The sequence below is a fragment of the Cavia porcellus genome, unplaced genomic scaffold (genome assembly GCF_034190915.1).
Source record: "Cavia porcellus strain 051 isolate PalLab524CR breed Dunkin Hartley unplaced genomic scaffold, mCavPor4.1 scaffold_30, whole genome shotgun sequence".
Taxonomy (NCBI): Eukaryota; Metazoa; Chordata; class Mammalia; order Rodentia; family Caviidae; genus Cavia; species Cavia porcellus.
In genome coordinates, this window is record NW_026947513.1 from 37,551,698 (window position 1) to 37,570,139 (window position 18,442).

The 18,442-nt window shown below is 35.8% G+C and overlaps 1 protein-coding gene across 41 annotated transcripts in view; it reads left to right on the forward strand.

Annotated features, from left to right (window-relative positions):
- Positions 1–18,442, forward strand: part of Adgrl3 (adhesion G protein-coupled receptor L3) — a 798,686-nt gene that overhangs the window by 649,110 nt on the left and 131,134 nt on the right. For all 41 annotated transcript variants that reach the window (XM_063240383.1, XM_063240357.1, XM_063240358.1 and 38 more), the window contains 4 exons: positions 977–1,160; positions 2,034–2,156; positions 6,419–6,627; positions 7,678–7,854. In XM_063240383.1, coding sequence (XP_063096453.1) covers positions 977–1,160; positions 2,034–2,156; positions 6,419–6,627; positions 7,678–7,854 — 693 coding nt within the window. The remainder of the gene's footprint in view (positions 1–976; positions 1,161–2,033; positions 2,157–6,418; positions 6,628–7,677; positions 7,855–18,442) is intronic.

Consider the following 18,442-nt stretch of genomic DNA (forward strand, 5'->3'; position numbering starts at 1 on the left):
ACAGTGTCCATGTTGGCTGTTTACACCACTTTATTTCTGGATTACAGTCAAATTTTAGAATGAATGGGTTCAGGGATGGTCACTTTCAAACTGCAGGTGCTGTATTTTTCTGTTTTGCAACTCTTGATGTTTGAATGGTGTTCAAGACCATTTTTTTTTCTTTATAACCTATTGCATAAAGCAAACCACAGGAAATACATGAATTGTAGGGAGCGGTGTCTCTCTTGGCTGAAGCAATGAGAAATGTGTTTTGTGTCTGTGTGTGGATGTACCTACTGCTGATTCTTTTTTAAAGAATAAAAAAACCAAAACACTGGAGGCCATGGGCAGTGAATTCCAACTGTTTAAACCCCTTCTTAGCAGTAAATAGCGTGGAGGTTTCTCTCTACGTGTAACATATCCAACATCCCTGGGAGTATGTACTCTCTGATACTTTCTCCATTCCGCTGGTTTAGGGAATAAAAAAAGGAAGAAAGAGAAAAAATTGTCCCCCTAGTGACTCCCCAGCCTGTAGACATCAGACTCTTGTGTTGCCCTGTCCAAGTAGTCATCATTACATCCCCTGTTGAGGTCAGCATATGGTGATGTATAGGGAAAAAAAATCATTTTCTGTGGGTTGTGTGGCAAATCCGTTGGTTTAAATTAGTAGTTATGGCTCTCAAGCCAAACAGTTTAATTATTTGACGATAGTCTCCTGAAGCCTGCAGTATTGATTCTAAGAAACAAGCATGGCTCAATTTATTGTTCCTCAAAATAGAAAAATCAGGATTTCCTATTGTCTTGGAAAGTCTTGGCCAGGGCTTTACGAGGGTAAAATAATGCATGCTTCCGCTGCAGCCTGCCACAGGGGAGGCTGGGACAGTAGCAAACTTGTGCTCACCGCTGCTCTTTGCTCACACGGCAATGTGTATGCCTGGATTTCTGACAGCCCTGTGGTTCACTAGAGACCTCTGTCATTCTGTTCATCCTCTTGTAGGCAATGGTCGAGACAGTTAACAACCTGCTGCAGCCACAAGCTCTGAATGCGTGGAGAGACCTGACCACTAGTGATCAGCTCCGGGCAGCCACCATGTTACTTGACACTGTGGAAGAGAGTGCTTTCGTGCTGGCTGACAACCTTCTGAAGACTGACATCGTCAGGGAGAACACAGATAATATCCGTAAGTTGCCCTTGTTACTCAGACGGTCTACAGACCCTTGCATGGCAGAAAAAGGAAAAGATAACAGAAAAGAAAGGCACACCAGATAACAGTCATGCTTTATTTCAATGGAGATAACTTATTCTTTTTCCTTAAATTAGGGAGGCATCACCTTTCAGTCTATCGAGGTCAAAAGCGCATATAATATTAAACTTGTTAGGACATTACAATTTTGGATGTATGACCCTGAGATCACTTACCTGAGGTCTGTTTACTTTTAGAGTTTTTATTCATGTATGTATCATTTGTACTACTGAGTATTTTATCCTCCTAATAAAGAGCTTATTGGTCATTTCAGATCTATGTTTCAATTATATAGTGTAAACAATTAGGTCATTTGAGTGAAGATAAAACAAGGATACTTTTGATACTTGGCTCTTAAAAAGTATAAATTCATGTTATTATGGCGTAGGATGCAGTTGACAATTTTATTTTAGGAGATTTGATAAAATCATTTCACATTTTATTCTGTTTAATGATAGATCAATATTGACATGATAGCACAACTCTAATTACAAAAGGATTTTACTCAACTCATAAAAATATTTTGAATAACCTAAAGTGTCAATGGTACAAAAATGTGAGTTTTATTTTTAAATGCTTGACTTCATTATTAATGCATTTGCATTATTTACATGATTTATAATTTTTTGCTTTATGTTGAAAATATTAAAATAGTAAAAACATACTTTCTTAAAAACTGAACTGCGTTAGCATGACAAATAATATGAGAACCCCAGTGTTTTGATCTCAGGCATATTTTAGTGATTTAGGAAACTATCATAGCTTCGGCATATTTCACAGTGAGCACTGATACCTTTCTGTTCTTAACAGAATTAGAAGTTGCAAGACTGAGCACAGAAGGAAACTTAGAAGACTTAAAATTTCCAGAAAACATGGCCCATGGAAGCACTATCCAGCTTTCTGCAAATACTTTAAAACAAAATGGTCGAAATGGTAAGTTTATTTTATTTTAATCTGTCTTATTTTATTATTTGCCTGATGATATAGAACTTATATGGGTTCACTGATTCTTTTTATTTCATGAAAAGATAATACAAAGTTTCATAATGCGTTAATAAGAGAATAGAAATTATCATTATCTTCAAAGTAGTTACCCAGCATATACAACAACTCTGGAGGACACGGGCATAGTCACCAACATTGTGAACAGAACTCCAATGATATAAGAAATAAAAAATGGGATTATAGCAAATTACTAAACTTTTGCCTAACAGAGAAAACAATCAGCTTAGTAAGGATGCAGCCTACAAAACAAGAAAATAGGTTTGCCAGCTATTTCTTGAACAGAGGAGTAAAATAAAGACTACATACAAAACTCAAAAAACTGAGACCCCTCCCTAAAAAGACTCAATTGAAAAAAAAAGGGGGGCAACTGCACTGAAAACCACTTCTCAGAAGTACAAATGGCCGATAAGTACAAGAAAGAAAGGTTTATTGATTTTTAGCCTTGAAATTTTAGATCCACCATGTAAAAGCTCCTTTTTTTCCTCATCTTTATAACATTCTCTTTCTCTACTTCCTCCTTGTATCTCCGGTGATGTTTATTTCATAAAATTCTGTATCAGATTTGGAAACGACTTCATTACTTTTCAGTTTGCAGAAACTGCAATATGCAGGAAATGATGAAAACCAAAACCCAGATGATCCGATTCTTTTCCTTGAAAAGAGTAACTCACTGAGTTTGCAGTTTTATCTTATACAAATTTTAAGTGAAATTTTACATGTAATGTTTAAACTACTTTTTTTCATTTCAACGGTTTCTTGAGAATATTTCCCTATTTTTCCTCTCCAAAGCACACTGAAAATTTGGAATTGGTGTATGTGGGTAGCTCAACTTATCATTAGACTGAGAAAAAAAAAAAAACCCTTAAAATTCAATATGTAAGTTATTTCATAGAAAAAATGTGTCCTAAACTTCACAAATCTTAAAAGTTTAAAACATATTTTCTAAGGCAGCAGCGAGCCGTTAGATGTTGAGATGACCTTAGCTTGAAGCACCCAACTCATGACATACGTTTTATAGTGCTGTGTGTGCAGTTTTTTAATTAAGAAGATGCTGTTAAATATGAAGAAAATTTATACTTTTGTCATCAGAGTAAAATGCTTTGTAAGTGGTAGAATTTTTAGAAGACTGACATCATAAATCACTATTTTGTTAACTGGACTAAAATAATGTTTCAGGCAGCAATAAGGTTAGATAAGGCAAAATCACGTTCCTGAAGTAGCTTCCTAATGGCTTTCTCCGCTTCTGTGGTTGCTTTTGCCCTCTGAGAGCACTTCCTGTTGATGGAGGATCCTTCAAGAGCCCAGCTCAGCCCTGGTTAAGCTCAGATGAATCCGTCCGTCCTTCCGCAGTCCCGTCCCTGCCCCTGGTCTGCTCTTGCTGCCTCGTCCGCCTCAGCTTTTATCTTTTGCATGTTCTCTGTGATCCGAGCAAACAGCCTTCACTGTGCTCCTGGCCCGTGCTATGCACATTCCTATAGCAACATTTTTATTGTTATATTTTCTTTTCTTTCTTCTCAGAATGCAATTTCTATATTTCTTTGAACAGTGGCTTCTCCATTCACTTCTTAAAGTGAATCTTAGCTCTTCAGGGAAAGTCTTTATCTCTTTAACATAGACCACTCTTTCCCAGGCACGCTCGCCCATTAGCCATGCTGACGCCAGTATGTATTCGTAATGAGAGCAGGACCTTGTCGGTTCTTGTTACTGATGCAATTCTAGTGCTTTATACAGTGCCTGGCACATGAGTGCATTCACTGAGGATGTGCTGGGTGCATGTGTGCACTTTCAGACACAAAGCTAACGAGGACTGACATATGTCTGATTTCATCATAGTAATGTGGACTCGTCCCTTTTATTCTCCACTACATTATTGTATAGGTTGTTAATTTCTTTTTAAGTCACATTTAAGTATACAATTTGGAGTGAGGGATCTGAAACAATTATAAGTGACTGAATGCACTGGTTAAACAAGGTGAGACTGCAAAAGGGCCCTCACGAGTAAGTAGAAATTGGTATGAGTTATTGCTAATTAAGAAAAAAGTTGATACTATGGAACAAAATAGACGGTTATGCCTAGGTTTAGCTTTCCAAAAATCAGCATTTTTATACTAAATCTAGAAGGGAAGAGCTCTCCATTAGGATAAATAGGAAGCGTGCAGTGAATTAATATTTTTGGATCTGTCACCTTTATCTACCTGTGTGAGCAGACGTGGATTAGGTCAGAATCCCCCTTCCTTTGTGGAGCCCTTGTCATAATCCTTTTACTGGATGATGGAAAGCACAAAGTACATCAGGCCTGGAAGACGTTGGAGCAAGGAGGCTGAAAACAGCCTGCACCACGGCACAGAATCTACAGTGAGGTGTCTTTGCAGCCACAGCGCAGTCCCGGGCAGTGTCTAGGCTGCTGCTGCTGCTGTTCCTTGTGCCAGTTCTGCTCCACTTCCTGCTTCGAGTCTGGGCCACTGCATCTGATTGGATGCATATAATTGAGGTTCCCAGAGAACATCTTTGCAGAGATAACTTGGAAAACAAGTTCATATGCATTTTGTGTTTCTAAATCCCTAACATGGGGGCACCATTTATATGTTAAACAAACACCCTCTTCAAAAAACGTTTTGTCTGTCTTCTTATTTGACCGTAAGATTCAGAGATGCAAAGTGTGATTTCCTTGTTTTTAGTAACTAACCATGACAGTAGAGCAGCGTCTTTCCTGATGAACTGATGTGATTTTACACTGATAGATGTAGGCTTTACCATTTTCTAAAATATATGATGTGGGAAGAACCATGGTGTAAGGAGGTTATACATTAAATACGCACATTTGAAGTATTTACCTTGAGGAATTAGGCAGCTATACATTCCTCTGCAATATCCTGTAAGACAAAATCAAACTCTCCTGTTACCTAAAAAAATCCCTCTTGTCTCTTACCATTTTTCCTTCTTTCTAATACATAAATGTTCTTCTCATGACTCTTTCTGTAGACCAAAATGTTCTCTTTTTAGACATCATGTAGCTGGAATAACAAAGAATGCACTTTCTTTTGTTTGGATTCTATAACTCAGCAAACTGTTTTTGAGCTTCAGTCATGAAGTATCATTGGATAATAGTTTGTTGATGCACAGTATAGTCTATGGTATTAACACATTTTACTTTGTTTATTCTCCCATTTCACTTGTGTTCAGTTTGGAGATATTAAGAATACAAATACTGTAAATATTCTGCAAGTTTTATTTTTTTCCTTTCTGAATATATGTTGTTATTATCGAAGAAGAGTGATAGCTCCTTGTAAGATATGACAGTATTGTTCCAAATACGTTGTTGGAACCATTCTGCACTCCCACCTGCAGTGTACAAGAATTCTGACTGCTCCTGAGCTTTGTTGATATTCTTTAATTTCGTTGTCATTCTTTAATTTGAGGGATTTGGGATGTTATAAATAAAACCCTATCTCAATGTGGTCTTAATTTTAATTTCCTTAATTATTGATGAAGCTGATTATTCTTCAGGTGTCCACTGATCTTTCATTTCTCATTTTTCCTAAAATTATATGTTTGCATTTTAGCATTTTAAAATATTATCTATTATTTTATTGTTGACTTGTCTGAACAATTTGTATATCTACAAATCCTGTGTTTTTCCTATTTTGTGGTTTGCTTAAGTTCTTAATGTATTTTGATGAATTCAAAACAACCAAATAGTAAGAAATTACTAGTTGATAGATTACACATTGTCATCTTTGAAATAGTTGCTCAAGTCACAGGATCAAAGCATACAAAATAGACATTCAAACAGTGAGACTGCAAGCAGTTGTGTCAAATGATCCAGCGCCTGTATTTGATTTTGATAAAATTCAATTCACCATCTTATGCTTATGAGTCCTACACTTGTCATTTTTCCCTCTTCAAAGAATGGAAGTATAATCTTGTGTGTTGCTCTGCAGTGTTTACAGTTCTAGTTTTTGTAATTAGTCTATGATCTACCTGGAATGAGAAAAAGATAAAGAGACCTTTATTTTTAAATACTTATGTACAGTTATTTTAGCTTTGGTGCCAATCAAGTAAATGCTTGATTTTATGTGCATGTGTATATTGTACAAATTTAATTACTGTCTAGTTAGAACTAACTAAAGCAAAATGTGCAAAAGAATCAGTGTTTTCCACTTAATCATTCACCTTTGCATTAATTTTAGGAGAGATCAGAGTGGCCTTTGTTCTGTATAACAACTTAGGTCCTTACTTGTCCACGGAGAATGCTAGTATGAAATTGGGAACAGAAGCTCTGTCCACAAATCATTCTGTTATTGTCAATTCACCTGTTATAACAGCGGCAATTAACAAAGAATTCAGCAATAAGGTTTATTTGGCTGATCCTGTGGTATTTACCGTTAAACATATCAAGGTAAGAAAATGGTATATTAAATTTAGTGTTCACACTCTCCACATTCATTATGACTATTAGATACATTACTTGTATTTTAATACTCTATTAGTTTGATGTAGCAATTCATTATGTATAAAATGTAGTAGTGATTTTGTTTTCAGAAATAACTAAATTATAAATGCTCTTGCCAGAAAAATAAAGCAAAAAATTAATATGGAGGTGAGATTATGGATGTACTTTTCTCTAATAGTCTTTTAATTAGCTATATATATTATGTAACATTACACTGTACCTTAGACATATACACTACAATTTATCTTTAGAAAAGAGCCAACAATGTATTATTTGGAACTGGAAAGAGTCTCATATTAATAGAAGAGGTGGTTATGTCTTTTTGCAAAGATTTATTTTTGAGTAAATACAGAGATTGACTGTAGTTGTATTACACCAAAGATTTTTGAAAGGTGACTTCAGAACTTCAGCTGATTTCAGAAGTTGATTGCTTGTCACAGTTAACTTACTTGCTTTGAAATGATAATAGCTGACATGATTCAGAAACACTGACATATTAATAATTTGAAAACAATACATGTTCCTCTAATCAAATAGAAAAAATAGCCTGTTAAAATTTTATTTTTTAAATTTTGTTTTAAAGAATTTTATTTAAAGAAAAAAAAAGCAAAACAGAAAAAAAGGGTAGAAGTAATACCGAATTTCAAAAAAAACCAAATAGTAAGAAATCACTAGTTGATAGATTACATATTGTCATCTTAGAAGTCGTTGTTCATGTTACAAAAGTAAAGCATACAAAGTAGACATTCAAACAGTGAGACTGCAAACAGTTCTGTTCAATGATCCAACGCCGTTAATTTTTTAAATTTTTTTTTTAAAAAAAGAACTAATGAACACTATTTGACATGGAAATTGTAGACAAGGCCATAGGAGTTATAGCCGAGAAACAGACTGTGTTGTTATAAAGGAATGTCTACTTAATTTATGTGTAAGTGAAGTGGTTTATCCCTTTATTTATTGTATTTATTTGTTTGTTTCCTTGTTTTCCCACTTTAGCAGTCAGAGGAAAATTTCAACCCCAACTGTTCATTTTGGAGCTACTCCAAGCGTACCATGACAGGCTACTGGTCAACACAAGGCTGCCGGCTCCTGACAACCAACAAGACACACACTACTTGCTCTTGTAACCACCTGACCAATTTTGCAGTTCTGATGGCACATGTGGAAGTTAAGGTAAGACGTAGGTCAAAAAAAGAAAGATCTTTAGCCTACAATCAGGTCACTGTGAAGAGCAGTGGCTATCAGAGCTGTCCGTTTCAGTATCTTTTGACATTCATAATAACTTTATCCAGGACCCCTTAGGCATTCAGGATACATCCTTTTGGATGATTCATGAAATTGAAATTGTCCTAATAAATTTGTGCTAGTTCTCTGCTTTTATTTTGTATACACAAATGTCAGAAAGTAATTTATAAACATGGTAAGATAAGATGATATGTCGAAAGGCTAGTCGGGTTGGATTACAAAGCTGGGATTGGATTACTCAATGACTAAAGAACAGCTATTAGGACTGAATACACTACTATCAAACTGACCCAAGAAAGAAACTGAGAAGCACAGTACACAGGGAACAGTAACACAGAGGGCTTGGCAGACTCTAACAGAGGGCAGTGAGTTCTGCTAGTTAGAAAGGACACTAAGGGAAAACCCCGGGGATAATGTACTGCCCGGCCAGACACTGATTGACCTCCCTGCCAGTCTCTTCTCAGTGTAACTGACCCTCATGTATAGTGAGGACCAAGAGATGGACACTGCGGTTTTGCATTTCAAGAGACCACTGGCAGGGATTAGATATCAACCAAAACAGGACAGTGGTGAAGCACAGAGGCGGCGTACAATTCACACTTAGAAGTCCTAAACCGAAAACTTAGACAAAAGCACTAGGCAAGTCAGTGAATCAGCCGAGGTAAGATTACTGCTGACATATTCAGGTTAAGGAGACATGCCATGTTGGAAACTTCAGTGTGTGTTCTAAGGAATTCAGGAATCACTGAGAATGCTGATTTCTTGCTTCCCAGATCATAATAGGTCAGGAACTAGGAGTGAGTAAGGTCCACATTGAGTGCATCCAATGATTATAGCTGGAGAAAAACCAGATTCTGTACCCTCTGTGGCATTAGAGAAAGACTGCTTTTAAAACTTTCAAATGAGATGCGCAATCCAAAGACTATTTTTCTAAAACTTTTAATGTTATAAAGCAAATTAATTACAAGTAAAATCTTGAAATACAGTTCCCATGGGTTTCTTCAAATGCTTTTGTAATTTAACTTACATATTTTTAATATTATCTTAAAGTTATTAGTATTATGTAATTGATAAAAGATTATTTTCTGTAGACATGTCATTGGTATTTTTCCATGCTAAGGTAAAATGCTCATAGCATCAAATTTTATGCAAACTTCTGAATTTTCACATCATTTTACACTGCAATACCTCCCTCCAGATTACTTGATATATACAGCATTATAGAAAGACAGTGAGTACTAAAACCTTCAATTGGCTCTGGCAAAAAATGAAGATTCTTTCATACAATTGACTAATTTTTTTTTTATTTTTCACATTAATGTTACTTAGCTGTTAAACATGACTAATTGGCCGATCCTATTTTTAAGGCAATTATCTTTATAGGCATAATGAAATGTAAAATAACGTGGAGTTTTAACCTTACTGGTCAGCTCAGCGTATATCTGATAATAAATAATAAAGGATGTTGTCTTCAAGAGGTTTACAGTTCTTTTTTAAAAATAGCTGGGGATATAGCTCAGCAGCACAGTGCCTGCCTGGCAAGTGCGAGGTCATGAATTTGATTCCTGGTATCAAAAATAATAAATAAAGAAATAAACAAACAGGGCTGGGTGTGGTGGTGCATACCTGTAATCCTAGTACTCCGGAGGCTGAGGCAGGAAGATCATTGCAAATTAAAGGCCAGCCTGGGCTATATATGACACCCTGTCTCAAAACCAAACCAAACAAACAAACAAACATGAACTCAAGGTAAACATGAGTCAGATGGATAACTAGATTGTAGTAAAGTAATGGAAAGGGTGAAGTTTACTGTGAGGTTTGGTATTTATACTTTCTCACAGTCTCCTGTGAGAAAACGGAAAACGTCAGGAAAATTTCTCAGGATGATTTATAAGATGTACATAGATTAATGAATTAGTTCAGAAAGTTGTGAGGGACATGTCCAGAGAGGATAGCATGAGAAATACAAGAATGACGTTTTATATTGTGGTGCGCTGTGCTTGATTTGAAGAGTTTAAAATGACTGCACCATCTGTGGGATTCAGCCTGCCTGCAGTGGGGGATGAGCTAGAGAATGGGACAGGCTGGTGGCCGTGAGGGGCTTGCAGAGATGCAGATTGCTTCATGTGTGTAGACCCTGAGCAGTAGCCAGGGTGGATGCTCATGCGTCACATGTCATGAATGTCTAAATATTTTCTAGCAGCAGGGAAAATGGACGGAAGTGAAATATGGTTTCACCTAGAAAAATTTAAGCTTGTGATATCTGAGAGTACTTAGTCCTGAGGTTTAGAAATCTCAGGCACTAGAGATGTAGCTCAGCACTAAAGCTTGGCTAACGTGTGTGAGTCCTTAGGTTCAATACCCAGCCATCTCCCCTCCCCGTCCCAATGTGTAGACTGAATTTAGAATTCTCAGAATTCCCAGGTTTCTGCACCAAAACATGGCAGTGCGGGACAAGCCTACAGCTGACTATTACTGCTGTACTGTGCTCGCTCAGAATACCAAGGCCTGTGAAGCTTCCCTTTCCAAGAACTCAGCGCTACCTATTAGTGAGTTTTTACAGTTACTCTACAGGCAATTAAGAAATAATTGCTAAATGTTACAGGCTGACTTTGCATTTTATGTTGCTCCTTCTACAATGTGGATGCTTGATGGGACAACTGTTAGACTCTCTGTATTTTGACAGTAATTTCAAAGTCCTTGTAAACGAAGTATAGTGCATAAATTTCGGCGGTCACAGTGGAAATGACAAGGATAGTTTATATTTCACATCTATGTAAGACATAAAAACAATACATTGGTAATAGAGATTGATAAATGAGTTATCAAGAAGAAAATATATAGTTGTGGCTTCTTATCTCCCAGCTGTCAGTAAAAACAGAGGAAGTATTAATGTTCACTACCCTTTAAAATGTGAAAACTGTGGCAAAAATTTTACCTACTGATTCAAATCCTTTCATCTAAAATTTTCTTGACTAGAATTCAGAGATGGCCCGGCATGCTAGAGTAAAACTATGTCCATGCCCAGTTGGCAGCATACAGGTACAATTTTCTTAGCTGTGTTAGCACAGTTCAGATTTCGATCTTCAAAAGACTATGCATTCAATTTTATCAAAGCTTCACAAATTTACCTACTTGAGCAAGATTGGCTGTACTCACTAGTGACAGATTCAAATCTAGAATGAGTTAGTCTGGCTGTGAGATTCTCTGTTTTAGCCGAGGGAATAAACTCAGAAAAACTGATCAAATTTGAGGCCACAATAAAACAAATATTTTCTCAGTCCATTGCTTAACAACCTCTTTCCAATCCATTATATGAGAATCATGACCATGAGCACTATTGCGTGTCAACAACAGACAAAACAAATGAAAATCAATATTTTCCTTTATCAGCCGTTCACACAAGATGTGTGTCTCAGAGTTTGAGTATCACAATCTCTTGTGATTGCCTAAATCAGTCCTGCTTTGATGCTACACCTGGAGTTTGACAGTTTAATGATCGAAGAAAAACAGACAAGAAGGAGAGTGGTCATCACTAAAACCTACAAAGAAACATGCTAACCAAATTTATGTTATATTAATGTCTCAAAGTAGAACACTGATTTATTCATGAACAATGAGAAACATAGAAGCCAGTTGGAGCAGATATTTATATGTGCTCCTTGTTATTTTCTGAATAGTAGAGAATTTATAAAGGAAACAAAATTACATAGGAAAATTCTGTTTGATGAATTCGGAAAGAGTTTGCTGAATAATTCTGACTGCTAATCACATCAGATTGCAGTGTGATGGTGTGTGCATCATCTCTGCGAGTGTCTACTATGTCCTCGGTCACCCTTATCTGTCACTTACCGATATTGTCTCTGTTACTCATATTTTATCCTTCATCTTTTATCCATATTTTTTGAGTATATAAGCTAATCCTTGTGACAATACTGACACATGGCCTATACCCATTAGGCTCTTAATAAATGCACCTTCTTTATTCCTTTTGTGGGTTGTATTGCTAGACTTCAGTCATTCTAGAAACTTCTGGCCCTCAGGAACTCATGATTTGGAAATAGGTGGAGCTTGGAATTAGGATGGGGGCGAAGCTGCAGAGGCGCTCATCTTTGGCATCCACTGAGTGTTGCACTGTGATTTTGGGGAACAGAGGAAGATCACGCCTTTGAGGCAGGTGTGCTCAGATCGGACTTGTCAAACAATTCCCTGCTCAGAAGCATGATGAAAATGTGCCTAGAAGACCCTGTGTAGAGAACATCATCTGCATGACCTTCCTTTGTCATGTTAAATATCTTAGTGTTTATTAGATATTGTCATATTAAATTTCTGAGTTTTATTTCCCCAGGAGGGAATTTCATTTAGTCGTTTGACACTTAAGGACATTCTATGATTTCCAGATTTCTGTCTCTGTTCCTTAACTCTAGACTCAGAGATTGCACCATTGATTTGAGATGGCTGCAGGTGCTTGTCAATTTGCATTGTGATTATATCCTGATAACTTGTTATAAATTGAAATATAGAAAGTCAAAATTAGACTGAAGACACTTAACCTGACACAAAGACAAATTATAATAAAATGATGACTATCTGATGTAACTTACTGCATGTTGTAGTGAAAATGAAAAATAAAATGGTTTTGTGGGTTCTGAAAGCACCGGTGGACAATCTTTTATGTACGGTGGCTTACAAAAACTGACAAAGTAGCCAAACAATGCCTACAGTGCGGTGCATGGTAGATGTCAACATTTGCTCTCTTGATCGTGTAAGATCTACAGTTTATTTCTACTACTTAGTACTGAGACAAAATATTGTACTCCAGGTTGCTAACCTGGGATCAAATTTTAAAATTCAAAGTATGGAGTCAGTCAATTGCATTTCACTTTTACACGATCATGTTTAGAAATTTATAAGTAGAATGACTATAAAATTTTAGGTACTGGTAGACTGAAGCAGGAGGGTTGCAAGTTCAAACTTCGCCTCAGTAACTTAGCAAGTTAGTGAAACCCTATCTCAAAAATATTTTAAAAAGGGCTGGAGATGTAGCTCAGCATAAAGGCCCTGTAGCCCATCTCCTGTGTCACAAAAAGAAAAAGCTAAAACTGTAACTCAAATGATTGTAATTTAGGACCATATATATTTAGACATATCTGTGTCACCATGCTAGAACTACTTATGCTTTTGGTATTCTTCAAGCTGAGTCTTCATCTTAGCAAATGGCTATTCTGTCCTCCAGTACGCTCCACCCTCAACCACATAGCACCTTTGCCTCTTTACATGCAGACTGCGTGCTCAGGCCCAGCCGATGAGCATCCTGCGGGATTCAGCCTCTTGCTCACTGTGACCCAGGTTCAGGTCCCGAGCACCTCCCCACAGCTTTGCTTCTGCTGCAGCCCCTTCGGAAGTCTGTCTGCTTTCCCCAGATCCCTCTTGCATTGTCTCAGCATAGTTGCCGAAGGGACACTATAAAACTAGGGGTTAGATACCGCCACTCCTTTGATTGGTTCCTAAAAAGTAATTCTGTAAGCCACTGAAATGCAGGATTGGTACTTCTCATGTTTAACTCAATCTCCAATGACTACTTATCTCAGGAGGAACAAACTCCAAGGTCCAGGCCTCAGTGAGCAACCCTTGACCTCTCCTCCCATCCCTCCCTTGCTCATATGCTGATCCTTTCAGCAAAGCTCTGGGTATACGCTGATTAGACTGCAGAGTCTTCCTCCTGAGCCCTGCAAGTAACCATGTGCCAGTTTCTTCAAATCCTCCAAGCCTTTAGACAATGTCATTCTCTCCATGAGGATTTCCCTGAGTATTAGTTATTGATTTAATGGTTTTTGTCTTTTTTTTTTCTTTTTTTCTTTCTCTTTTTTCCTCGGTTACAGTGATACAGCAGCTTACAATTTGTAATTGGAAAAGACCTTAGAAAAATCTAAGTTAATGTTTAGTATACAAAGGATATTTCTGTTGATATAAAGACAACTATTTTATTTTAAGGACAACTATTTAAAGCTTTGTTCTGATTATTTTGGAATATGTATAAAATATAGCTATTGGAGTTTTTTTTTTTTTAAAGTTAGAGCTTTGGGGGGCTGGGGATTTAGCTCAGCGGCATAAGCACCTGCCTTGTAAGCAGGCAGTCGTGAGTTCGATCCCAGGTACCGATAAAAAGGAAAAAGACGACCAAAAAAAAAAAAAAAAAAAAAAGAGCTTTTACAGTCACATGTAAATTTCTCTTACAACCTCATTTTATTTCATTTCTTTCATCAATGCTCCATTCTATGGAGTAACCATACACTGAACATCTTGCTTTTTCTATGAAAATTATTGCTTTTAATGCTTTACAAATATCATATTCTAGTGTTTTCAGAAATATGTGCATTTTGTCAAATCTAAAGTTGGGTACAATGTTCTCCTGTTAAGGATTACTTTTTATTATTCTTTGCAATTGCAGTGGCTCATCTATGTGTAAGACAATTCTGGACAGAATGAATAGAAGCCATTAAAACAATCAGTGTCAGATACTGTTATGTGACCCCTTCAAGGTCCTGTAGCCATCTTGATTTTCATTATCGTGTACTAATTGTAAGATTTATATTGCTTAAGTTTAATGAATTTTTGTGTGATTAGAAACCACAAAACCAACTGCTGCATATGGTACAGTTATCTTTAAATTGTCACTTATACATCCGGACGTTCTATCTCATCTACTTTTAACTTCTCAGTATTAACACCGTAAACCCCAAGGTGGCCGCACAGCTGGTTAACTGTTTCTGAGTTCTCTCTACTTCTGTTTTCTAAGGAAGCATATGATTGCTTTCTTTTTTTAGACACAAAAGTAACCATTACAGAAATTTAAGTAGTGTAATTTTGTACTAAACAGAGATATTGCTTGTGGTATTTTAAAAACCTTTCCATTAGATTTAAAAAAAAATCACTAGAATAGTGATTACTGCAGGTTGCCATTGGATTCAAACTAAATCCAATGAGTTTCAAACTAATTGAATTAACATTTCGATTATGGTTTTGTAGAGCAGAGTAGTAAACTATTGAGAATAAGATCCTGTAATTTTTATTAACCAGCTCTTTTACTGAAATTATAATTCCTTGGGAGATTATAAAATAATCTTTCTGCTCAGTACTGTCAGTTCAACTTGAAACTGTTTTTTATTATCTTTGAAGGACTTTACTTTTCTTAGTTTAATGACTGTATTTATCCTCTCTAATTCCCTAGTCCAAGCCTCAGCTTGATTTATTGTTTAAAACCAGTACATTTCTTTCTTCATATAATATTGATCCAAAGCAGTCACGGTTTGGAAATATTTAATTCCATACTTTTTTTTTCCATATTTTTTTTGTGCTGAACATTCAAGGCTAGAATTTTTCTCCACCAGAGAACACGCTAAGTAGTTTTACTGTTGTTCGACTGTAATTCCATGTGAAAGTAGTTGGTTTTTTAGAAAGAATGATTTCACTTTTAAAAGTCAATACAGAAATATTACTTTAGGAGTTTAATAAATGAATTACACGAGTGGAAAATAAAATAACATACAATGCTAAATGGTGCCCGATTCCAAAATTTATACTTTCATCTGACATTGTGCTATCACATATATGATGGGATTAATGGGTAGGTATATTGGACACATATATACTTCATAATATAGATTATCTTTATATTCAGTTACACCTGAAAGATAAGCTTTTTGAGCTAATTTGGCTTAGTTATTCTGACTTCCTATACAATTAGGCCTTAACAATTTATTATGTTCTACATTTGGTTAAATTTTTGTATAGGCTACCATAAAAAAATCCTATATACTTAATTTTAAAAAAAACCCACAGCTGCCACTTTCACCACCTTCCGGATTCACCTGGAATCCTCCTGTCCCAGAGGCAGGCAAATACATCTTTTGACTTCCCAGGTCACAGAAAAAAATTAGCATTCCACTGAACTGTGATGGCAGAATTTTCTTCCCACCTTCTTGGCTCTCAGAGTGGAAACCTTAGCTCCTGTGTGCCAGCGAGCCTTTCCTGCCACCCAGCAGGAAATAGAGGGCACCTCCTCCATGTCACTTCTTCCCATCTCTAAGTGACCGCCATGGGCTAGAGCTTCTTTTATTTCCTTTGGTGAAGGGATATGAGGAAGAGAAATTACTGAACGAGTAAGAGAAAAGTTCTATGGATTTTCCTTTTTGCTTAGCTCTGCATGGGGCAGAAAGAGAGAAAAGACAAAGCTAGATATAGGAAAAAAGAATGCTCTTTGCATCTGAGGAATGGAATTGTCATTTTGCACATGATATGTCTTCTTAAATTCATGAAAGGATATGTTCAAATTAAGTTGTAGAAAAACAGCACAAAACTATGGATCAGAAGAAAAACCATTTAAGTTATTGTATGTTCTACACTTTTACCAAACCTTTATAAAATAGTTAAGTGTACAATGAACATTAAATGCCCTTTTTCTGAATTCACAATTAAATATTTGCACTTCTGAGTGTCACTTTCTACATATGAATAGTATTTATATTTGACTATTTTATTTGAGTTTTGAAAGTCAAGAAATATTTGATATTGTGCTGTTTTCCGGCATGTATGTCCTAAAAATATTCTCTCTACCGTTAACATATGCATATTATCAGTGACACAATATTAAACCTAGTATATCATTTATGTGTCAAGTTTCCCAATTGGCCCAATTCAGTTATTACTTTTTCAAGCAGGGCCCAATCAATAATTTTGTGTTTCCTTTAGCTGCCATGTCTTGTTAGACTTCTTTGAAGTCTTCCTGATTTGATTTTTCATGAAGATGACATTTGGTCGAGACCACATCATTTCTTCTATAGATTGTTACACAATCATAATTCTTATTTTTGACAAGAGTACCACAAAGTAAGAGCTCCCCGGTTCATTGAGAAGCCCCTAATAGTCCCTAATGAAAGCATACCTTTCATTTAATCACTTGATTATAGCTACATTGTAGAAGAACATTGTAGAAATACACTTGGAAAATTTGTTTTATCGGTTTTAATTTTATTGTAATATGTTAAGTCCACATTTTATTTATTCTTCAAAGAATTTCATACTGTCATTATGACAAGAAAAACTTAGTCTGTTTAGAGATATCAATAGAAAATTGATTAAAGTCAGTATTTCCCTGGAAAGATGTAATTGTTCTGATACAGGATGTTGTAGAAATACATAAAAGACAACCTTAACCGTACCTTGAATGATCACAGTGGAAGTAAAATAGTTTTGTAAGACAATTTGTTTAAGCAAAAGGAGAAAGAGTTTTACTAGTAGTCAAATATAAATAAGAATGGATTTTTTGTTTTGCAGTATATTATTTTTAGTAGGCTTCATATTCTAATGCATTGATGATATAATTTCTTTAATTCTTTTTCCTCCTGAATAGTAGCAAAATTTTAAGTCCTAAGAGACTTACCATTTCTTCATGCACATTTTTTTTAGGTTCTTCATTATCTTTAGTTAATAGGCTTGATTAGAAGTAGAAGCTAAAGATGCATCTGCTCTTCTATTGGGAAATATTAGAAATCAGAGGAATTTATCAGAAAAAGCATTAAAGTATGTGGAGATTCTAAAAAGTGAAGACTGAGAGAGGACTTCACATATCAGAGGGGCTCGGGTGCCACCAGATCTGCGATAACAAGGGTTAACACTTTCTTTAATCTCCGGTGAAATAAATTTAATAAATTTAATTAGTCCATGATATCACTATGAATACCATTCCCAAAATTTATAATGTTCCCAAATTTATAATTTAAGAAAGTAGGAAAAGCTATTGGAAATCAAGATGCTTAGGTTCTAGATCCCAGTTCTTTAAATCAGTGCCTCTTTTTGTCAGGCAAATCATCTGAACCTCCCTGTTCCCATTATTAATTGGTCAAATAAGATTGCTAAAAATCTTACAAAATTGTTATTACATTATTTAAGGATGAAGTTACAGAATCTATTTTTAAAAAGGTCTTGGCAATGATTAAGTTTTCTGAAAAGGTCATTTGTTAATTCTCCATTTATTTAACTATCCTCAAAGTCTACAAGTTTTGATTCTGTAGGCAGTTAACTCCCAAATTCCAAATAATTGCTTGAGTTTCTAATGAAAAGTTATGAGTTTACCTAGCTTTATTCATATAAGCTTTTCTGAAAAAATCAAAAAAGAATTTAGACATACCCTATGTCTTTTTTCAGAAGTAGGAGGGGCTGGGGATTTAGCTCAGCAGCATAAGCGCCTGCCTGGCAAGTGCAAGGTCATAGATTTGATCCCTGATACCAAATAAAAAACAAAATAAAACAAACAAAAAACAGAAGTGGAAGACTACTTTTTTTTCCACAAAGAAATTGTCAAATAATGTATTTGAGAAAGATACTATTGTAACTACAAATATTGTTACGTATGTTGGCTCAAAGAGTTGGTATACCAATATTATGAATTCCTCAGTGTCAGTATCACTCAGTTTAGGTACAAAAATCAAAACTCAGAAGAAATAATTTCTGATCA